We start from the raw sequence: 24,066 nt of genomic DNA, 5'->3' as shown, positions 1-24,066 counted from the left end.
CTCAGGGTGGTTCATGGGTTCAGCCCTGTCCCTCAGGGTGGGTAACACACAAACACATCTGGGCTCCTGTCTTATGACAGGGTTTTATTGAGCACTTTTATTTTATTTTGGGGCATTTAATTTGACCTGTTTTAGGATGACCATGGTAGGATGCAAGTGTTAATGGAGCAGGTTTTGCTGGGACACCCTCTGCCCTCTGTCAGAGCTATGTGTATAATTTTGTGTGCTCAGTATGGCACACTGGACTGGAGAGTAGGGGGTATGTTCCCTGCCAGCAGGCCTCTCAGGATGGCAAGGCAAAAAGAAATAGCTTCAATACAACTATCCTGCAAGCCTGCTTCTTCAGTGGATTGTCATTTTTTTGGCACCAAGAAGAGCATTTTAAGCTGATGAGAAAATGCAATAGACTGATTTACTTGGATGCTTTCAATGTTTCTTTGACTTTAGCCAGGGGAGCCCAAAGGAGGGGTAGAGAAAACCAAAATATAATGCTGCACAAGGCTCGTTTGTATGCACTGGCTTGCAGACACTCACTGAATTTGTACCTGCCTGTGGGCCAAGTGGAAAAAGAGGAACAGGCAGGGGGAATTTTTGCTCTTTCTCGGATTAACAACCACAGTCATCAGCCCCAGGTGAGGCCATGCAGCTTGGAAAAGGTGAGAAAAGTGTGTGTAGCTTATACCTGCTCTCTCTGAAGTCACTGTCATGCAGAATTTCCGATTGTTGTTGGGCCTCTGGCTCACCCTCCTTTTCCTCCTCTTGGGCATGGGTCTGTGGAGCTGGACCCCCCCAGGTGGCACTGATGAGATGAAGTGTCCTGTGAGCAGGAAGATAAACCTGAAATCTAAAAGGATAGAAATAAACCCATTTCTTATCTTTTCATGAGCAAATCTTGCTTTTCTCTCTGCTACAGAGCCCATTCCAGAGCAAAGCCAAAGGTAAGCAGAGACCCTGTTAGGTGCCTTGGGGCAGTGAAATGTCAACAGAAGCATCCCATACTTTTCCAGTAGAAGAATCTCATTCCTACTCTATTTTCTCAAACTGGCTGGTCTCTTGTCTCCTTGATGTCCCTTTAGAGACTGCAGAAAGGGTCTGTGAGCCACCTGGGTGATACTAACTGTGCCTCTGGCTGAAGTGTTTTGATGGCAGAGGATGGGACAGGCGGAAATGAGGATGTGAGGATAAACAAGTCTTGACAAACAAGCAGTGGGATTGGTGGCTCTTAGAAATGAGGAAGGGTGACCCATCCTTGTAGCCCCAATTCTGGCACCAAACTTTGCACAACAGAAAGCCAAAAAGAGGGAATTGCAATGGCATTTCACAGGAGAATGGCGACAATGACTCAGTCCCTGGTGGCTGCTGCTGCAGCTGGGCATGAGCCCATGTGTTTGCAGTTGTTATTCTCATAGAAAAATCCGAGTCCTGGAAGACTTTAACTTTCAATCTGCAGTGAATTGAGGGACTCATGTCCCTGCTGTGATGGGGAGCCCAGTGCTGTGTCTCTGGAGCAGTGACACACAGCATGGCTGTTTCACATGTGGCAGCTCCAGGACTTTCGTTGCAGCACAGAAACCTGGATCAGTCCCTGGATAAGGGCTGACTAGTCTTGTGTTCTATCATGCTGCTGCCTCTAATTATACTCAGTCATATCTGATTAAATGAGACTGGAATTTACTGGCTACTCCTTTTTTCTGCTGCCTGTGTCACCAATATCCAGGGGCCCAAACTCAAGAGCACCTGCTTTTGCAGCCCTTTCACATTTCTGGTCACATCTTCTGGAGAACTAGTCCAAAGGTTGGGTGTTGTCAACTTCTCCCTTCTTGGATGATACAGTAAAAATATCTGGAAGTGCTTCAGGTTTCTGGAGTTTTGGTAGTGCTAGTCTTCCCTCTATGAATTCTAGATTAAATTAGGACTTGCTTTACAGGAAATTTTAGGTAATGTCTGCTTGTATTCACAGCTCAGTCACTTATTTGGGTGTAGCCCAGTAGTCTGAATAGCCTGTGATTTACTGCCACCAGTGAAATGAAACAGAATCACTTTCTCTGATTTATATCCTCTATTGTAGTCAAATATTTACACAGTATCAAGATCTTAGTAATTGAATGGCTTTCAGATAGGCAGCAAATGTTTATATACCTCTGGAATGGCCACAGGGCCATTGAGGTAATGATATTTCATTTTGATAAAAGGTCTTTTACTAAGAAGAAACTTAAAGCTCTCTCAGCTCCATTTTATTCTTGGGGTTGGACTTAGTCATGTTGATTTCAGTGGGTTACTGCAATTCTTACAGACTGTAAAAATGACACAGTTCAGAAAACCACTTTTGTTGAAATTAAGCCATTGTAGTGGAGGAAAACGGCACCTTTCCCCCAGCAGTGTTGTTGATTTCTTCAGGTAAGAAAGCAAGAAAAATTACCAGGCTGAAATCGCTCTCTGAAGGAAACTGAAGCTGGCAGGTTTGAACAATACCTACCAGTATTAAATCAGTGTTTCTCCACTCACTTGCAGAAAGGTATCACTAAATATTTCATGACCCATAGGTAAACAAAATTATCCCTGTTTGCTGAAGCAAGACGGTTTGCTGAAGCACAGAAGCAAGTGTCATTCCTACTTGTTCTGTTTGATTCTATCCCCAGGTGAGGGAACTGGAATTCAAAGCAGGTGCAACAATTAACAGCTGAGTTTGAATATTGCTGAGCTGATCTTTGCTTTACAGTAATATTCAGATCTTGGGAATGAGCTGACCTGGATTATGTTGGTGAAGACTTTGTCTAGACTCGGACAAGAATGTGTATTTCCTAGAAAAAGGAGTTGCATGGAACTGTGTGTTTTTTTAACCAAAAGAGATGTCAACTTTTCTTAAAACCAGAGTCTCCATAGAGGCTTTCCATCAGCAGAGATTTTCCTTTTTTTCATAATTTTTTGACATTGTCAGATAATTTTGAGCTCTTGGATATCAAATTGTACTAGATGAGCAAAAAGTAGGAGAGCAGCAGAAAGGTAATTATTATTATATTCTGTCTCTTGATTACTGAAAATCAATTTAGCAGCTATCTTTCATATAATTCCAGAGTGGATGTTGGAGAAAGACCAGAAACAATAGATGCATATTTTAGGTCCTATTTGTAAGTGTAACTTGAAAAAAACCTTTTAGAGAGAGGGAGGCTGTTGGGGATCCTAGTCTGGGGGAAGGAGAAAAAAATTTACTATAGAGTGATTAACATTTGTGATATAATTTCCTATATAATGGAGACTATATTCCTACCTGGATAATGTAAACAATCCTGTAATATAGACTGATGATTATTTTAATTCTGTAGTAACAAATACTTCTGTAGAATCAAGCTTAATACATGGAGCTTGATACTCAATCAAAACATGCAGTGCTTTGCAGGTTACAAAAGGTGCTCTTCTCAAAGGTCACAGGGATTTCTTGGTTTCTCTGTCCCAGCTGGGAGGCAGTTGATAACCTCTTTATTCTGTATCTGGGATAAATTGCAGTTCATCACACTGGTAAAGGGGAGCTTTCCCATTGACATTTTGTCTACATGTAGCAATATGGAGTAGGATACTCTGAAATTGCCCTGTCTGGATCCCCAGCTGCCTCACAGCCTGGCAGAGGAGCCCAGCACTGCTTGTACCTGTAAAGTGTCACGTACAGTTACCAAGGACATCGCCACATGAACGTGGTACTTCTCCCTGCTTCCTCGGCCCCTGTTGTGTTGTCAGGTAAAGATTACCTCGAGATCAAAGCAAGCTCATTTTTTCTAACCAATGCCATCACGTGTGACAGCGTTCTCCGAGCCCTGCTAGCTGCTGGTGACAGGACAGGGCTGTGCCAGCTGTCGCACCACCTTTGGGTGTGATACGGCTGCTCCCTCTGGTGCGGAGCCTTGCTCGCCCTTGCGGCGCGGCCGTTTCAGCACCTTGGCCAGGGCCGCGGCGGAGGGCGGGTGGTGCCGAGCGCCGGCAGCGGCTCGGTGGGCACCGAGAGCCCCCAGATGTGCACTGAGACCCCCCAGATGTGACAGCCTGGGGCCACAGCCCCGCACGGGAACGGGCATCGCTCCACACCTCTGGGTGTAACTGTGCTGATGTGGCTCCGGCTGTGCGGCTGCTGCTGTTCTACACGGCTGGGCTCGCACGGAACAGCTGGGACACTGACAGCACATCTGGGACATTGACAGCACATCTGGGACATTGGCAGCACATCTGGGACGCTGACAGCACGTGTGCACTCTCTGATGGGCTGCTAGGCCCCCATTCTGCACAGCTGGAAGCTGGCTTAGTTTACATTGTTTGTGCTCCTGAAAGCATCACAAAGCTCCCGGTACCTGACCCTGTGTTCTGTGATCACTAACGGGGGATTATGTCACGGTGGAAGATGTTACACATGCAAACATTGTTTAGTAAATGAATATTCAGAGTGATCTTTGACTAGTAACAGCTTTGGAGGCAGCAGCTGTTGGGAGTTTCAGCTAACCATACCAGTACTACAGCCACACTTTGAGTGAGATTTTTAAAATTAAATTAGGGAAAATGGGGACCTCAGACCTCCCAGCTCTTCATGCTCATACTGATTTTTATAATCTGTTCCTTGTGAACTATTATTATACTGATTTCCTTGGGTTGCACTGAATTTAAGTATTCAGCCTTGAAATAACTCAGTGATGCACAACTAATGAAGCAGAAGAATGACTGGAGAGATGGCATTTTAGGTGAATCACAGCTCATTCCTCGATTTATTTATAGACTGCTCTCTCTTTATGACAGGGTGTCAGCTACCCGGCAACAGGCCAAAGTGTTTATGAATCATCTCATAGACTTTGTATGGCTTCTAGATGAGGGCAAAAGAAATTAAGGAAGGTTCACTTTGTGTCTTTTCATAAGCAATAAGCCATCTTCACTCCAATGAAAAATCTCTCCGGTCCCAGCTGGTGCATGGTTACCAATAAACCTGCTCATGATCAGAAGGGAAAGTTAATAACTAACACAGCTTTTCTTTGTTGTCAAGTAGAGCTGAGTAGAGGTTTGAATTTTTTAATCAGGCTTTTGTCTCTCATCCCCAGTCTCTTTATGAGACACCTCAGTGCCATTTTGCATTTCATCATTTCAGAGTCAAAATCAGGAGTACTCAGAGTACTATAATGAATCAGGTTGTCCTGGATCAGGATGCCCAGCTGCTTAGGAAGGTACAAGTCCATTAAGTGCAAGAGCCAGATACTGCAAAAACAACAGACTAAAAGCACAATATTTGCCTCTGTCCCTGCTGTTTGGTAGCATGGCATCTATTCCTGAGTCAAAGCAATAATGGATCAGTGCAATATGCAGTGCAAGCCCAGGCTGAAATGATCACACCTGTGGCTGTCAATATAGTTTGATCTGGTATCATAAAAACATGGCATGTCCTTGTGTGGACACTTGTGACTGCAGGAAATAAAAGTCTCTTTCAGTCCTCTGGGGAGATTTGTAGGTGCCAGGTGGATGCTGTGCTGCTGAGTAACAGCTGCATGGTTTAATGGGTGCTAAAATGGGCAGAGAGAATTGCATCAATTGGATGTTAAGTTTTATTAGTCATAACTTCGTGACAGTGGCAAAATTGACATTTACATATAATCATGGCCTTTTTAAATCACGAAAATCATGAACATCAACAGATTAAGTGTTAATTTCCATTTCTCTAATGTACCTTTCTAGAAACACAGATTATTTTAAACTATGCAGCTGCATGTTACATTCACATAATAAAGAAAACTTCAAATAAAAAAATAAAACAAATTATGTTAATACAAGATTAATATTTACAGACAAGGAAGTTCACTGATACTCAAAGTACCACCCAGGGCCCCATGGCCATTCAAGTCATAGTTCCCCATCCTGGAGTTCTATGGGCCTGGTACTGAGTCTTGGCAAGAGGGAACTTCTTGGAGTTTGTAGCAGCAAGAGTTATATTTTCTTGTTAGAATCCAAAGCAACTAAACCAAGTGTAATACCAGAGGCAGTATCAGAACCCAGAACTTTTGCCTCCTGACTCTCATTTCAAGCTGCCTGTTTTTTGAAATTAGAAATGCAGTACCAAGCTGAAACTTGTCCCTGCTATCTCCTGGCTACCTAGTTGTGATGGCTGTGTGAAGAACTGGATTTTGTTTCCACTTTTTGCTTTCATTGCCATTGATCTCTAGCTACCTCTGAGGCATAGGAATGTGTCATGGGCTTCCCTGGACTTCACCTTGGACATTCCATGAGCAGCAGGGTGGCTTTTTCCCCCACTGGGAATGGATACAGGACAAACGGAAAAGGACAAACAAGGAGGATCAAGCACACAGCAAGACTGAACACCCATTTCAAAGCTCCAACTAGGCTTTGTACAAGCACATCCCTCACATCTTTGCAAACTTTGCATAAATGCACCACATTAATGCAGCTTCACAGGCCCAATTAATGAGCTTCCAGGCCCAAGGAAATCATGGGGACACAGCAGGTTCAATGAACATATCAACCCAGACCAGCCCAGTCAGTACCTGTCCTCACATCCCACCATGTGGCAGTATGCCATGAGATGTCTTCAGCCTCCTATTCATTTTCTGTATCCATTACACCTGTAGGAAGGCAGGATTTTCACAGTAACCAGGCAGTTTAGAGTGAGTTACACTGAGCAATGGCTTTCTTCTGGCAACAGGAGCAATATTTATCTAAAGGAATGGTTTGGTCACTGGGCTGACTTTTTTGCTGTGGATTGGTGTTAGACACAGCCTGCTTCTATTCTTCTACATGTAACAGGAAATATTGCTTCAGATGGTGGTGTCAGAGTAAAACAAGTAACATTTATTTGGTAAAATGATTTGGGGATTTTCTTCTTTCCTTTCCAGCATGCTCCCTCTGCTCCAGTGCCCAGGAGCATCATTATCACAGAGAACTTTGCTCAAGAAGTTGCCTACACCAGAATTTTAAGTTTGCATGTGTAAGTCAGGAGCACCCATCAGCTGACACGAGCAGCACCATGGGATCCTCTACCCAAATGAACTCCAGTAAAGTCAGGCTCAGAAAAAAATCTCTCCAACAGGACTCAGCTCCCTCATATAGAATAAAATTCAGGAACCCACAGGAAAAGAAGAGGATTCATTCAGGTAAATGATTCCCTCACATTCATAATTTATTTGCTATGAGACAAAGGGTCAGTCACCCCTGTACAAAAGGCTGACAAAGGCTCAATCATCAGTTTGTTCCTACCGAAACCCTACGTCAGGATTATACCAAAGATCTGACACTCTTGTTCTGGATCTCTGCAGGAGAAGTTCTCAAACACAGTGATATAAAAATGTGGAAAGGAAGTGTCAGGCAAATGGAAAGCTTTTCTCTCTCTTCAGAGAAAAAAACCCCTGATTTAAGATCTGTTGGTAGGACAAAAGCACTTATTAGTGCTGCTGACTCCACAGCACTGAAACTCACACGTAATAACATTCTGTGGTGTTAGAATAGACAGATGTTTCTCTACTTCTGTTTCACAGCTGCTTTGAGAGGTGTGGCGTCTACAGCTGTGCTGGGTGTAGTTCTCTGGCCACACTGTCTTATTCCCAGTTTGCTCTGCATCCTCCACATCACCTGTACCAGGGGTTCCCATCACATTCTCAGGTTAAGTTCAGGTATTTTCTACACTACCACACACATCAACAAAAACTCCAGTGACAGGAGTATTTTCTTCAATGATCACTTATATAGTGGGGCAAGGGGAGAATAATAGAAAAGAAATGCATTGAGAAAAAAATGAGTTGTTTGTAGGACAGGATTTTTCTTCTGCTTTCACTGAAAAGAAGAAAATTGCCACAGAAATAGTGGTCTTGTCTGACCAGTCTTCATCAATCAACTACAATTTTATGGACTACAGCAAGCCCCCCAACAAATATTTATATTTATTCCATGGGCATTGTCTGGTTTGGGTTTTTTGGCTTTTACTGAGTTTTTGTTGTGAGTTTATTTTGCAGTGGTTGTTGTTTGGGTTTGTGGTGGTTGTTTTTTTAGGTTGGTTGGCTTTTAATCCAGTGAAATAATGCCTACAATCAATGCTTGCAAATTGCCTATTCTGGAAGTCTGCCATAGTTACTTCAAACTAACTTTACTTTACCTTTAAGTAAATTTACCCAGAAATACAGTTTGTTCATTTAGAAGTCCTTAGGGAAATCATTACTGGTCCTGATGGAGAGTCTCAAGTATTGCAGTTCTAAGGCACAACAGGCTATTAGGAAATATTTTTATCCTCTAAAATCGAAGAATATCCAGTTTTCTATAGGAAAACAAGCCACTGGAAGAAAATCCTCAGTTTTACTTAAGTCTTTCCTCAATGTCAGTGGCCCCATTCTGAAAGCAAGAATAACCAAGTCAATCTATTTTGATACTTAGGCATCAAACTACTGTAGAACAAAAGACAAAGGAAACAGAAAACAGTACTGGTGAGCTTCCTTCATGTCCATTGACTTTATATCATTAAATCATTCATATCATTTAGTAACACTACTAAAAGTCAAGTCCTGTGCAGTGCTAGAGCACCTTCTCTCAGAGAGCTTTAAAGCATTCTCAAAGTTGTGCTGCTGGTCTTAGCCCATCACAGTCTGGCAGACACAGAGAGGCAGGAGCTGGCAATGAAGGCTGTGGTTCCCAAAGACCCACTCCAACCACTAAGTGATACTGCCTCCCCAAATGTAAACTCCCTTTATTGACAGACAAAATACCTTTAAAACGTATTAGTAAAGACATCAGTCTCTTAAACACACCTTAGGAAGATCCCCTGCACATGAAAAATCTCTTGTAAGTAAGTAGCCTCCAGGCATTAGAGGTAAATCCTGTTTTTATTTTGAGGCATCATCAAAGAATGTGACAGCACCATGGAACTGCAGGTAGGTTGCTTGTGCAGCACCTAAGGCAACCATGGGTACCTGTTAAATCCAAGGCAATCTGTGTAGTCAAGAGAGACTAAATCACTCAAACTGCTGATCCTCAGTCTTCATCCTATGCCTCCTTTGTTGTCTGTGGATATTTGTGGAAGAGACACTATTTCCAAAGTGAGAGAGGTGCAATCCCAAAGTGCTTTCCAGTTTGGTGCATGTGAAAGTGAACAAAGGTGAAAGCCCTCCAAGCCTGGAAACTACCAGTAACAAGGAAGAGCTGATGACAAAAACCCCGGAAACAAGTAAAAGCAGGTATCTTAACACAGGCACAAGAGAAAGGAATCCAGTTTGAACATCTGGGGCAGAAAATTGTCCGAGTGAAATCTGGAGTCACATCTGTGAAAATCTGTGAAGGAATGAGGAGTGGGTTAATGACAGAGTAGCATTTAAAGAAGCCCAAAAGGGGTCCTTTTTTTCTGCCTGAACCTGTCTCACGCACAAGGTAAAGTGTGACTCCTACATCCCCTATGGCTGACCCTTGATCCAGGTGCATCATTCAGCCTGCTTGGGCACCCAGGTGAATCTCCATCCCCCATCATCGTCCCTGCGCACAAAGGCCTGTCCTTGGTGGAAGCTGTGTGTTCTCACATTGCGGTGGGGACTCAGGGATGTTGTGAAGGCCACTTCTGTTTTGTTGGGTGACAAACCACCAGTCAAATAAGGCAACCCATAGGCTGGGAGGGAGGAAACACTCGGCACTGGTGAGGAGACACATGATGCTGAAGAAAATTGAGGAAGGAAGAGAGAATCCTCGCTGCATGGATGGGTGCTGCTGCTGGCTGGAGGCACATGGCTGCAGCTAAACACTGCTGCTGCTCCTTCCCTGTGCTCATAGTCTATTGTTCCCCCAGGGCTCAGGCAGTATGTGTCTTTTCTGAAGTCTGGGGACAGGGCACTGTAGTTAGCTGAAGTTTCATCAATGGTGTTCACATCTTTTAATCCTAAGGTCTGCAAGACCCAGCTGTCCACAGCAGGGCTGGCTTGCTCTTCACAGGCAGTGAATTCATTGAAGAGGTTCCTTCTAGCTTTAGAAGCATGAGGAGTTTCTTGAGGAACAAAGCAGTGGTCCTCTTTTAATCTCCTCTTGGTACTTTTGAGGATAGCACAGGTTTTTTGCCCATGGCCAGATAGCAGTTTCTATAAAAAAGACCAAAACAAACAAAAACCCAGGTGGAGAGAGAAGATTAAAATTTGAATTTCTAGACACCTGAAAGCAACGTGTTTCTGACCTCAGATTTTAGATGCACAAGATGGTTAGTACTGTCCTTATAAAGTTTTTTTTCCCACTCTGCTTAAACATATGGGTATGGCCAACTATTTTGTATCTTTACAGTGTCTGCAACAACCCCATCGCTGAAAGAGAAGAGTGTAACTATGTCAGTAAGACCTGTGCTTTGGTGGCATTCCCAGCCCCTGCACTCCTGCCTGGATCTGTGCCAGCAGTGCTTGGCAGGTGACAGGGCATGGGGGGGAAAAGTGGCAGCCTGACAAAGAGGGAGGATGCAAAGGTAACTCATGCTGGAACAGGGTGATGCTGACAAGCAGTGCTCAGAGCAGCAGCCTGAGTGGCACTGCACTCATCCATTCACCTCCATTGTCATTATCCCAGGACAAGGGCCCTTCAGGCATCCTGGGATGGTCAAAGGAAGGCAAGAATAAACAAGGCAACTCCCCACCACATCATGAATTCACTGCTCAGACACCTCCCACGACAGTTCCACACTGGACCCCTCCCCACATGACACAGTGCGTGGCCATGTCTCCCTGCTCTGCCCAGTGAAGAAGACCTTTTCCACTGCCAGGAGCCAGGTCTTGCCATGGGAAGGAGGATGTCATGCTATCAGCTCATCAACAGGATGGAAAAGGAAAGTCTCCTACGTCTTACAGTCTTTACCTCATGCTCAATCCACAGAGTTGAGCAAATAATCAATAGTTCAGTTTCATGAGCAATGCTAAAATAGCAAAAAACATCTTCAAGCTCACAAGAATGATTTTATTTTTGTTTAGATGAGAGACAAATAATCCAAATGTTAATAAAGCAACCCTTCACACTTGTTTATTAGAATGTTTCATCTAACTTAAAACGTTTAATTTTGTATTTCATCATTAAAAAAAAAAGACAAGTTTTAATTAATAAACTGGAAAAAAAATCCTTATAAAAGGGGTAATTGATGAAGTAGACATTCAAAAATATATATCCAAATTTGAGCTTTTTACTGAAAAAACAAAAAAGCATTAGAGGGAATAATTTTACATTGACTGTATAATCTTAACTTACTTATAGCTAACTACTAAATTAAACTTCATTATTCCAGGTGCTACACTGTTTCCACAGTCAGCACCTGACAGGATACCATTCCTGGAGGAAACTGTCACCTTCGTGAATTTAAATGTGAGTGTGAGTTCCACTGCAGGTTGTCTACACTTAGATTTTCCATATATTTTACTGGCCCATACCTAATCAACCTGTTCCTTCTACACACATTTGTATGACAGGTTTGAACACAATACCTTGGCTTTTTCTTCTAAACACTTAATCAGGGCAGAATTCAGGTATTGTCGGAGGTTATTATTTTCTTCATGTAACCTAGCAAGTTCCTCTTCCTTCTGAAGCAAAGTATCTTGAAGCTGTGGAATAGAGATACTGATGAATAGGTGTTGATTCTGTAACTTAATAGCAATTGCCCTCTGGTACAAGCTGCTTGGATTTGAAGATCTGGGTGTTTGCTTTGTGAGCTCAAGCCACCCCCTCCAGCCTCTTGTCTCTATAAATCTAAGTGGCATGACTGTTCAGTTTTCACTTTTGACTTCCTTTAATCTTTAAGTGACTGTTTAAGAAGATTACTCTGAAAAAAACCTACAACCTCAGAATAATAATAGAAAAGAATTACAGGTAGCCCTGTGATCAGCCAGAAATGGTCACGGGCATGACAGCAGCTTCAGGATCTCCTCTTGAGCAGCAGTAAACATCCCTTTGCACCCCTCCTTCCCATTTATAGCTGGCTGGTGAAGAAAAAGAGGAGGAGTTGCACACTAACAATGTACGGGGTAGAGTGCAGAAGGAAGATGCAGTTGCCATTCTTTATGATACAGCAGCACTCAGTGATCTCTTCAATTGTGGACCCTATTGTCCCAGACCTGGTAGATATACAGAGCTGAGATAATCCCTGGTCTCAAAAGCTGAACAGGAATGGCAGACACCTAGCACTTTTCCATGGGAAATCTAAGTGTTTACAGATAGATTTTTGGCTCCTGATCATAGCTTTGGAGATTTATTTAGGAGAACAAAGAATCTTCTGCCAAGGACCACAGGCATCTGCTGAGCACAGGCTCAGTCAAGAACAGACTTAAATGATTGAGGAAGAACCAAAGAAAGAAGTACATTGACATCTGGAACCATGGTTTGATTCCAGGGACTTTTAAGTTAATATCTGAATTTTCACTGACTTCACTGTGTCAAAACATCATTCCAAATACTTGATCAGAGTCATTAATCTGGAGTTCCTTCATCTAAGACAGTTCTGAGTTGCTCCTGTCTCTTGCTGGGATTTACCAAAAAAAATGAAAGATAAGAGAAAATAAAGTAACAAGGAAAACATATTGGTCAAAATGGTTGATCTTCTAGGTAATTCTGGTGGAATCATTACCCATGAACTTAAACCTGGTGGAATTAGGAAGGCATGCACTACATATTTTTAGCCAACAGCATTGTCATAGCCTGAGGGATCCCCCGTTCATACCCCTGGTTTTCTTTAGTGCCAAGGCTGCTGCTGCAATATGATGTAAAAGGGGAGGAATGGATAGGGAAACCCACTACAGTTGCTCCAACTTCACAGGACAACATGGAGACAAACACTTAAAGCAAGGAACAGTTTCATGTCACTTCTAACATCCATACCAGTGACAGAGTAGAGCGCATATATGCAATATCATAAGCTAACCGAGAAGGTGCCAAACGTGACAAAAAGTTCGGGAACTTCGTGGGGTGAACCCGGGGGTGCTGGGGGGCGCGGAGCCTTTACCTGCTTGTTCCTGTAGAGCTGGGAGGACAGCTGGTCTCCCTGCCACACCGCGTCCTGGACACCGAGCTGCGGGCTGCAGAACTGGCCTGCGAACCAGAGCGAGGGTTAGCCCGGTCCCGTACCGCTGCCGGTCCCGTACCGCTCCCGTCCCGGGGGCAGCTGAGCACTCACCCGGCGGCCGAGCCTCCCGCTGGACCTGGCTGTGAGGCGGCTCCGCGGCGCAGACGGCGGCCCAGGTCTCCTTGGAAACACCGGCGGGGGCAGACCAGGGGCAGGCGCAGCCCGAGCCCCCGGCGAAGTCCGGCTCCGGGCACGGCCGGCCGGCGCTCTGCGGAGGGAAGGGGCCGAGGTGATGGGGCGCTCGGCGGGGCCCCGTCCCCAGCCGCCGGCGGGCCCCGAGGACAGGCGGTGCCGGGCCGGCCCCGCCGCGCCCCGGCAGAAGCGCCCCGCCGAGGCAGCGCTCTGCCCGCTGCTGTCCCGGCCGGGCTGTGCTCAGGTGCCTGCCCGCTGCTGTCCCGGCCGGGCTGTGCTCAGGTGCCTGCCCGCTGCTGTCCCGGCCGGGCTGTGCTCAGGTGCCGTCGCGGGGCGGTCCCGCCGGCCCTGCCCGGCGCTGGCGGCCCCCGCGGCAGCGCCCAGCCCTGACCCGGTGCCCGCTCCCCGTTTTGCCGGTGGCTCCGCTCCGTTCCCCGAGCGCGGGCAGTGCCGCTCCGCCTGCCCCGGCAGCACTGGGGCTCCGAGCACAGCTGTGCCAGGGAGGCGGCTCAGTTTCCTGAAACCCCTTGGGAAATGCTACCGTCCTGCGTGGGTTTAGGGTGAAGGAAGGTCCCATGCTGTCCTTGGTCAGACCGTTCCTGCCACCATGGGTGTTCGACTCAGCTCTAAAGCAACAGCACAGAGCCAGCAGAGTCACCTCCTGGCTGCTCGCACTCTCTTCTGCCCCTGCAGTTCTGCAGGAGTCCCAGACCGCAATGCCTGGGGTTGTCTCTGGATTCACCCTTCCTCCCTATCTGCAGTAACTCTAAATCTCTGCAAGGTAGGCAACGGCACAACTTGGAGCCTCAGTCAGAGAGTCTGCCCACCCATGGGAAGGCACAGCAGCAGAGACTGCACTGGCAGGTAGAGGAGAGCCCTCTTTCTTTCCCATCTTAAGAGGGCACAAAATCGATTGCACTCCCCCAAGGGACAGACAGCTTCTCCTCCTCTACCTCGAGGTCGAGAGAAATACAAAGAGCACTTACCATATCAGTTTGCAGAATGAAATGCAGGTCTTGGGAGCACGTTTCTGTTAAAGCCCCAGAGAGGTTTAAATGGCTCTGAAGGAGGGGGAGAGGGGGGAGACCGGGGAGGCGAGTTTAATCTAAAGGAGCTCCCAGTGACGCCTCAGAGCTCTCCTGAAACCCAGCAATCTGATTTGGTGTAAAGCTGTCAAACTTGTGACGTGAATAAACAGCAAACTTGCTGAAATCAAAGTCATTCTGGTCCCACAAATCAACACAAGGAAGCAGGGAAAAGAAAAGGAGGGAGAAGGAAAAAAAAAAAAGGTTCCACACACTTCAGGGCAGCAGTGAACTGGTGAGTCTGAGTTTCACTCCAGGAAATGAACAGGCATCCAGGGAAGCATCCCACATGTTCAGAATAAGGCTGCTGGTGTTGCTGGTGAGTTTTTTGATTTGTTTTGTTTTGAAGCCTTGTTTGCAGTTGTAAAATCCAGCAGGAAGAAACAAGTTTGTCCAACCTGCCTGGCTGAATGAGTGGGTTTTGCCTGGCTTCTCAGAGGTGTGTAGAAGTAAATATAATTCAGAGCACTTCTGTGGACAATTCTGAGGAATGAAGTGCAGGTTTCAGAACAACAGTCTGCAATGACAACCTCCTACAAATGTCTCACTATATTGGGAATGTTTTCTGTCAAGTGCCAGGCTTCCAGAAGATCTAAGGATATAAATATAGGCACTGGTAAAAGATTTACTATGATAAACTATTTACTACTGTAACATTGCAAAAGACACAAACAGGTGTGTGAAAGACGGAGTTTGTCTCCATATGGTTATTTCTGATTCATATCAGATTTACGTAGCAATCAAAACCCATGGATAAATTTTTTTCCTGGAAGGAACAAAAAAATTAACCCCCAAAAAATCTTCCCTGAAGGTTTTTGAATAGCATAGGGAATGGTGGGAATAAAGCTAATAGCAGAGCAGCTGTTCCGCCAGGATCCTGCCCCTGCCATGACAAGGGCTGTTCCAGGTGCCATCCTGACCTGTCTGCAGCCAGCCAGGATGAGGCTGGGCTGAGGGCAAGCCATGCTGGTATATGAGAGGGTCTTTCATGTCTCCCCTGGAGGATGCTCAGTGCTGTTCCCCCATCAGCAAGCCTTAGGGACAATACATGAGGGACATACCAAGAGTGCCATTTGCCTTCTGTTCTTTTATTACTGGCTATTTTCCTAGGTTGCTGCCCAACTGGAAACTGTACCAAATTAAACTACTGTCATCTCCTGCCTTTATGTTTTCTTATTTCTAACAGAAGTGTTTTTAAAAGGCCTCACACTCTGAGCCTACAGTGCCTGGGGTCACCCTTTAGCTTTCTTAACCCGCAGCACAGCACATTTGATAACTGCTGCGATAACCCACTCCCTTCAGATGCCAAGCACTCTGCACGGCTGTCATCTGTCGGCTAGCGAGGAACACGAGCTCTGACACACACCCAAGACGCGCCAAGGCGCAGCGGAGCTCCTCGGCCGGCTCTGCTCCCTGTGCCGCGCTGCCGCAGGGCGCTGTGGCACCGGCGGCCCCTCACACGGGCACATCCCAGGCCAGCACCGCTGCTCCCGGGCCCCGCGGGCGGCAGCGCGCTGGGTACTGGCCCGGGGGAGGCGGGTAAAGCCGGGAGAGGAGAGCTGCAGGGGCGGGCAGGCTAGAGGAGCCCGCAGCGCCCGCAGCAGCCCCGTGCGACAGGCGAACTCTCCGTGCATCCCGCCGGGCCCCGGCAGCGCCTCCGCGTCCCGCAGCGCGGCCTCACGCCGCCCGAACCACGGCCATGTTGGGGCTGCCCAAGACGGCGTCATCAACCCGCGCCTCCCCCGCCGTGTGGGGATGCTGGCGGGGGGGCCGCGGTCTCTCCTGAGGGGCCGGGACTGCCCCGCTCCCGGTGCCCGGCTCCTCGGGCTCCCGGTGCCCGCCTGGCCCCCGAAGGGATGAGGCAGGTGCAGAGGAGCCTGCAGTGGGTGAAGAGCAGGGATGCCCTGCCCAGGGGATGCCCCCCATGTCGCCCCGAGGCACCTCGCGGCTCGTCTGTCGGGGCAGCAGCAGAGGAGAGCTGGCTGTCTGAATCCAGAGGATAATTAGGGGTTGGAGCAGCTCTGCTATGAGGAGAGACTGAGGGAACCGGGCCTGTCCTGAGGGGATCACATTAATACATATAAATATCTCAACGGTGGAGGTCGAGAGGAAGGTGCCAGACTCATTTCAGTGGTGCCCAGTGACAGGACAAGGAACAACGGCCGTCAATGAGAACACGAGAAGCTTCACCTCAACATTTGGAGGAACTTCTTTCTATTGTGGGTGGCAGGCCCTGGAAGAGCTGCCCAAGGAGGGTGTGGGGTCTCTGCCTCCGCAGACATCTCAAACCCACCGGGCAGCCCGTGGCCGCTCCATTGTGGGGTCTGCAGCGCTGGTGTGGTGTTGGCTGCGGGCTGACAGTGCTCGGCTTTCTGAGCTCAAACAATTCAGGTCAACTCACCAAAGCTGGGGAGTGAAAGGTGGTAAATGGGTGAAAGACAACCAGATCAGAGCCCTGGTACGTTTGGGGAGATACCCTTTGGGTAACTGCCAAAGAAAGAGAAATGCTGTCGTAGGAGAGAAACACCTAATTTTGCAAAATGGATCATGGGTGGTCACACATGATGATGGAAGAGGTTGAAGTAACAGTAGCATTCACACATTGATATGTGTGTATGTAAAACAGAACTGAGTACCAATCATCTGCTAATTTTCCTCCATCTGGACCTCTTACTGCTTATTGCAGTCAATGAAGGACCTCTTGGAATAAAGTCCTGGGGCAAAATGTTTATCGAGACTACAATATTGCTTCAGTGGAGATTTCACTTTGAATGTCATAGTTCTGGGAACACACATTTAAGTGTATTGCAGTGTGTTAATTACTGTATGTTCCTTGTACTTACATTTTGTTTTGTAATTTCTATGATGTTTTTTGTTTAATCAACAGTGGTGAAGCTAATCCTTCAGATTAATATTAAAAAACCCAAACAAATAAAAACAAAAGCCTTTTTTTTCTGTTTTATCCCTTTTTTATGTAAAAATGGCCTTAAAATTGCATTTACATGATAGTGAATGGGCTCTCAGAAGGGATAGTACACAGAACAAAATAGTATTTACAGATAATTTAACACAAGTTTTATACCAGACTTACAACAGTTACAGTATGGGTTATTTTGCACACTGACACCTGCACTGGTGTCCAAACCCACCCCAAATTCTCTTTACTTGTCCTGACATATTACTGCTATGTCTCTTCTTATCCATGTTAAGAGTGGTTAAGTGAATCAGTGATAAAACAGAGGCTCGTTTATAACTCAGGATATTAACCTATAGACAGGTACACACAGGTACCTGGCACTTGCATAAATCTCTGATCGTGTTTGTAAACCAAAGGTGTGACAAATTAAACCTGATGAGACTGATTTGCAGAAATGCTTTTGAAAGGGAATTTATGCAGATACAGGCTCTGGCTGTTTTTCTCTGATCAGTCTTCCTCCTTGAACGCAGGAGTAAAAGGCACTTCCCAAATCCAGTCCCCTGCTGTTGAGACATTCTTAAACTTTTCAATCTCCCTCTTAAAACTAATTAGGTTATTTTCTTTATGTTATTCCCACTGTGAGGCTACACCGTACTCTGAGTTCTGATGGCTGGACACTTTCTAGTTTCCAGGCTGAATGTATTCATAGCAGGTATAATCCCTTTTGTCGTTGTGCCAAACTCTTGCTCTAGTTTAGACACTTCATCTCCCTCGCCAGTGTTTAGCCTTGATGTCTTTGCAAAGCTCTGTCACACATTGTCTTTTACTTTAGGTCAAATAAGGCAGGTTCTTTTATAATCTAACCTAACCTTAGGAACCCATCTCAGAAAATATTCAGCTGATATTCACTTGTTTCTTAGATGGATGACCAAAGTTACTCAGGTTGCTGTATAACATGCCATTGTTTAGCGAAAGGCATGGGGAAATCTTTCTCTTTTATATCTTTCTGGTATATTTTAGGGCAGTCTTTACCTTTCTCATCACTCTCACACCAGTTACTAGTCTTGAAAGCACTGTCAGATGTCACTGGATATACCCGTGGGCTTTATTTCCTGTAAAATGCACTCAATCTGAGTCTTCAGTGCTGTTGGGCTCCAGGTCTCCTGTGTTGATACTTTTTGGTAGTGTGGAGTTTCACAAGAGTTTAGAATAAAGAAAAAAAGATGACTACAAGATGGAAAAACTGCAAAACACATTTCTGGGTTTACCTGCAGTTTCTTACAGCAAGAGTGGTGAGTCGGTGACTGGAAGATGGAATTTATCTGAAAAAGTTGGTTTTCTACATAGATAATGGCACTTTTTATGTAAATGAGATCCTTACAGGTGAAATGTTCAAGGACCACGTTTGAATAACATCTGTGCCATGTGTTGTGTCCACGAGTGCTCCCCCATCTGTTATCACCCCTGCTAACAGCAAATCTTGGGTCTCTCCTGTGGATGTAGCTGTTGTTTCAAAAGGAACAGCAGATCCCTGCTTTGAAGAGAGATCTGTTAGGGAAAGCACAAATAACTGCTTGTGAAGGACTAGAAGAGACTTGCTCTTGTGATGCTGGTACTGCTTTTTTCTCTTCAAAATTTCACTCCAATTTCCTATCTGACTTTTTTTCACAGACATTTTTGGCTTTAGCTTTTTCTGTTTTGCCCTGTATGCCATTTCATGTGTTAAATACAACAGTCTATGCTGGTTTTGTCTGGATTTGTGTAATTGTTTGTCTGTTCTGCCAACCATCAGAGAAGCAGTCCTCTAGATTGCACTTGATTACACCCCCAGGTACAGAAATTAGGTTTCCCTGAAATGGATAGGTAAATGGAAAAAGTGCAAGTTTTATGAACACAGAGTATATTTACAGAATTCACTGCTTGCAGAATGTCACTGAGGGTCAGAGGATAAAAAAAAAAAAAAAAGAGTTTTATAATTCTGGGGGTTTCTTTTGAATGTCTTCATTAATTCTACTGGGTTTATTGACCTTTTGTCAGAGGAGGACATTAATTGCACTGATTTAGTATCTTATGGACATCTTCTCTCAGAACTTATTCCGGGCTCTATTTGTTGCCTGTTTCTTGCCCTTTCCTTTGGCTGGAATTGTATCATAAAAGAACTCCGAGGTCCTGAGCTCAGGGCTGGCTTTTGATGAGCTGATGGGTTCTCCTGAAAACTGCAGGTGAGAATTTGTTACTGTTGCCGATCTGATTGGTGTATGAAGAGAAATACATTCTACTTCCGAGTCTGATGTTGTACAGTTTTATAGTAGCACTTAAATGCCTGAAACATCAGGACATCACCCATTTACAGAGGTCTAAGTCAGTCTCTGCATCTTTGTTTCTGTTCCTCATTTATCAGTCAGGACTGGTATGTCTGCTTAGATTTCACATTTCTGTAATAAAAAATGTCCCCCTGTAGCCCCTGGCCAAATGAGTCCCTTTGTTCTTGGCTGAGACCAATTGGCTCCAGAACAGAAAATTAATTGTGAACTGGTAATTTTTCATGACATTTTTTGGGGGTTAATTGGGTGGGAATTTTAATATAAACCATGATGTGGTTATGGAAGCAAAGCCTGTTCTTGGCCTGGCATCAGCAGCACGCTGCTGCTGTTGACATCCCTCATTCCAGAGGTTCCCACTGCACTGAGCTGCCATGCTGCAGCTAAGTAACCTTTACATCACAGAAAATGATTCAGCAGCACAAGCAAATGCTCTGAGGTAGTCCCAGGGTTAAATAACAGATGTCAGAATCAGTTTTTCTGGAGTGTGCTCAGACTGTTGACCATCATGGTTTGGGGGAAATTGTTGCGCTTACAAGAGAAAGACCATGACTGAAAAGCCATGTTTTTCTCCATGGTGTTTTCTATTGAAGTCAAACTATTTTGCAGGGGGACCTGCCAGAAAAGCTTAGCTCACGGGTGTCCAAATTAGGATGAATTTTCATGGGGCCAGATGCAGAGCTGAATGGGGCATTGTGTCTAATCATCCACTGATGATCCATCCTGCTTCTAACCTGGCCTGTGAGCTCCTCCTGTGTGAACGATGCTGCCAGTACCAATGTACTGGGCTTCACCTATTTAACAGTGCTTTTCCTCTTGGCTGTGGCTCAGGAGTTGGACGTCTGGCTTCTTTCCATCTTGCTTTGGGTGTAGAGCTGGGCACTTTCCATTCTTGGCTGCCAGTTGGGATGTTTGGCAGGGATCTCTGATCTGAGTAAATATGTGTGAGGGCATCTCTTCACTGCAGAGCTGTATGGCATTGCCTCCCCTAATCAATAATGAAAGAAAGATTCTAGGATGTGTGTAAATGTGTTGGGGGTCAGAAGGTGAAGGATGTTGTTGTCATGAGCTGAGAAAGATGTCAAGGTTTTTGTGCATACATTTCAAAGGCTGAGTTAAAGCAGTAAGTCACTGGGGAGATACCCTAGTAAAACAGCTCTGTCTGTATACACAAAATTTCCAGCTCCTAGTCCATGCAGGTAGTGTTCGATGAACTGGTGATGAAAAGGAATTAGTTGGCTGGTAATTCATCTAAAAGATTGGCAGAGGATTTTACAGGCTTACACCAGAGCTGGCTGGAGACAATAATCTCTTTTCTCGAAGAATGCCGAGGTCCTGACGCCCAGCTCGTTGGAATGAAACCTGAATGCTTTTTAATTCTCTGTGAGAGATTTTTTCTTTCCCCTCTTTGGTTTTTGTTTTTAGGAAGGAACAAAATGTTTCATTGTGATTTTGTCAATTATTTTGATATAATGGATTAAAAGAGTAAATGTCTTCCAAATCCCAAAGCCTTTTAAAAGAATTCCATTCAAAACACATCAGAGCTGTTTTCTTCTCTGAATTTTTGCTAAAATTTAATTTTAACCAAAAGTTTACACAGTTCAATGGCAGCATGACTTCCCTTGTAGCAATGATGTGCAGTAGATAATAACTGCAAACAGGATTTTTTTTTGGCCTAATTATATTTTATGCTATCCTGGAGGAGAAAGGGGTGGGGGGAGGTTTGTATCCATTTGGCAGCCTCATACTGTGCCAAAGCAATGTAAAAGGGCCTGAGAGTGAATAAGAAACAAGAGAAGTATTTGGTTTTTAACTGCTCCTGGATGAGGGAGCAGGATTCATCCATGCCTTACTGTAATTTTACAATTCCATTGCAAACTGAAATAGTACAGCAGGGCAAGAAAGAAGAGATTAGTACAGTGCAACAGAACAGGCTTTGGAGGGGAGATGTTCTCCTGGCTTCAGGTTCTTGTATCTGAGTCTCCTGAAGTGACTGGAAGGAACAGAGACTTAAATGGCAGCTACTGAGCTGTCCAGAAGCTCGTGTGGATTCTGTATCATCTCTCCTTTCTCGATTTATAGTCAGAAAGAAATGAGACCTTTTGCCACCCACAGAACCTGCAATGACTGGTCTGTCATCCATGAGCAGAAATGAAGCTCAGCAGACTCCTGACATGCACATGGGGACTTTGTTGACTCTGGTCAATGTTTGCTGACCTCCCCCTTAGAGCTAGAAAGGTGTACTGTTGTTTGAGAAATTGCAGCTTCATTTGAACTGAACTAATTTAATCTGGGATTATCAACTATTAGCTGTTGGATGTTGCTTTGCAATTCCACAAATTTTAAGAGAGATTTATGTTCAGGGACAGGTCTTAGACCTCTCTATAATCTCCAGCACCCAGGAGATGCAAATCTATAAGGAAGAGTCTGGGCAAGCACCTTTGGTGCCTTGGGCAGAAAGGAGTGTGGCCCCCTGGAACAAAATACTTCACTGGGAAACTGAAAGACCCTACAATGCTCCATTCTGGGTTGGCTGATGGTCTCCAAAGTTCCCTTCAATAACTTGCTTTTATCATTTTGTTCACCCTAAATGTGTCATGAGAAAGACTTACCTAATTTTTCTAATATAATCTAACAATCTAACTATGATAGATGTTCTTACTGAGGAATAGCCCTCTGTAATTGCTGTCAGTTTTATTTTCAAGTGTAACACTAACTATACACTTTATTCTTTCAAAGATGTGATTTGGTACCATGAATTTGGAGGGTTAGCTTCTTGCTGAAAATGTTTTGGACCTTGGGATGTTTCATAGAAGGATGTCGCAGGTGGACACTAGAGGGCTTGCTAGCATCCCTCCTTCTGCTCCCACACGGGCACAGCAGGAAGGTTCGGCTAAGTAAATCAGGAAGCCTTCACTCAGGGTCTTACAGCTGGATTTAAATTTTGAGGACAGGGGAAACTGAGAAACACGGGGGAAAGAATTCTTTTGTGCTGCATCTACAAAGTTCCATCAGCTCCAGGAGGACAATAGCACTTACTCTGCCTTATGGCAATGACTTTTTCAGGTGCATTTTCAACCAGATAAAAGTTGCCAGTGGGAGCACTGCAAGCACAGGCTTTGTTTCAGTTAAACCTCCAGGCCGACAGAACGATCCCAGGATGAGTTAACTACAGGCATTTCAGCATTTAGTTGTGGGTAATGTTCAGGTTGCTGTGTAACTTTGTGGTCCACAGAGGTGTGAGGACCATAGGAGAGGCAGGTTCTGGATTCAGGTGTTGTGAATTGCTGTATAGAAGCCTCCAGCACTCTCCACTGCCCATTGGGAATCTGCCTTAACACCTGGCAGTGTGGCAGTTGCCATGTGCTTTCCCAGTTCCAGGAATATCTGACCTGTCACATCGCTTTGCTCAAGCTGAACGCAGCTCTGTGTGAGTGCGCTCACCTCAAGAGCTCATGCCAGACTCATCCTGGCACCAGCCTCCCATTGCTCTGCTTTACCTGCTATTTAGGTGGCAACTTAACAGTGTTTGACTGGTTAAAAACCAATTATATCACTGGGCTCCCCCTTCAGCTTGTGCTAAGAAACCTTCAGTTGCAGTGCCAGGCAATAAGAGGCAGAAAGGCTTTTATTAATAAATGTGCTACCAGCAACCAGCCTTGCAGCAATGGGTTAAGCAGCACCATCCCTGTAGATGGTCACTCAACAAACTTATTTTTCTGAGTTGACCTGCTAGGATTTCTCCCTCTCCTCCCTCCCCTTCCTTTTCTCTCTCTCTCTTTCTTTCTCTTTATTCTTTCCCTCAGGTCTCTTGATTTCATGCTGGCTTTCTAAATTGAGGATAAAGTTAATTCAGTGCACAATGCCACAGCTGGAATGAAATATGGCCAGTTGCCCGTGTGGAGGGGAGGGCTCTGTGCTGTCTGGGGGTGGCTTGTTGCATCTCCCAAGGCCACTACAGGCTGTCACTGATTTATTGATAGTGCTTCTAGCAATAAAGCAAGAAGTTAACTAATTATGAACATATGGTTCAGCTCACGCTGGACTCAGCAGCCACCTTGTTAGCCTGCAGCTGCCTAGGTGCTCAGAAGCAGGAGAGGAGGGAAGTTTTGGGTGGAAGGTGTGGTCCAAAGTCCCACTGACAAGCCAGAGGGAGACTTGATTGATCTTAATCTATTCTTTTTGTTAGGAGGCAGCATGCTGCTGTCAGGAACAGCTTGGTAATAACAGATTTGGGGCCTCTAAGTCCTTGTGGTTATAGCCAGCATGTGACACTCGGTCAGCTCCTTGCATGCTCTGTACTTAATTGGTCTCGATGGTGAGGTCTGAAATGAGACGGTAGTTCAAGGTGCAACACATGCTGTACCTGAAAGTGCAGCCTGGGAGCTGCTGCACAGATGTCAGCTTTTTACCAGTGGGCTTAGCACTGGGGACCCGGAGGGTCCACACAGAAAGGGACAAGGGGCGTCTGAGAGGACCCTGCCGATTTTCAGTGCTTAATATGGAATTAATTAGAGGAAAACT

General features: G+C 45.4%; 1 protein-coding gene across 1 annotated transcript; it reads right to left on the bottom strand.

Moving 5' to 3' along the window:
• Nucleotides 1–5,552: 5,552 nt before the first annotated feature.
• GMNC (geminin coiled-coil domain containing) lies at nt 5,553–16,230 on the bottom strand. Its single transcript, XM_086844161.1, has 6 exons — nt 15,997–16,230; nt 15,671–15,880; nt 13,139–13,295; nt 12,968–13,053; nt 11,457–11,573; nt 5,553–10,082 (listed from the first exon to the last, which is right to left on the bottom strand). Exons 1-6 carry the CDS (start codon nt 16,228–16,230, stop codon nt 9,438–9,440), a joined length of 1,449 nt encoding a protein of 482 aa, XP_086700287.1. The 3' UTR covers nt 5,553–9,437.
• Nucleotides 16,231–24,066: the final 7,836 nt, after the last annotated feature.

Source organism: Cyanistes caeruleus, chromosome 10 (genome assembly GCF_971803275.1).
Source record: "Cyanistes caeruleus chromosome 10, bCyaCae1.hap1.1, whole genome shotgun sequence".
In the NCBI taxonomy this organism is placed as follows: domain Eukaryota; kingdom Metazoa; phylum Chordata; class Aves; order Passeriformes; family Paridae; genus Cyanistes; species Cyanistes caeruleus.
Note: the sequence above shows the minus strand (reverse complement) of the source record. Positions and strands in the feature narration are given on the sequence as shown.

Bases quoted from the DNA above. Each gene is read 5' to 3' on its own strand.
- GMNC (XM_086844161.1), bottom strand. From the start codon at position 16,230: ATGGGGGGCATCCCCTGGGCAGGGCATCCCTGCTCTTCACCCACTGCA. The intron at 13,296-15,670 runs GTGTGTGTCAGA...TTCCCTCCGCAG, and splicing joins TGCGCCTTGGCGCGTCTTGG to AGCGCCGGCCGGCCGTGCCC. The intron at 10,083-11,456 runs GTATTGTGTTCA...TCTTTTTTATAG, and splicing joins GTTTAGAAGAAAAAGCCAAG to AAACTGCTATCTGGCCATGG.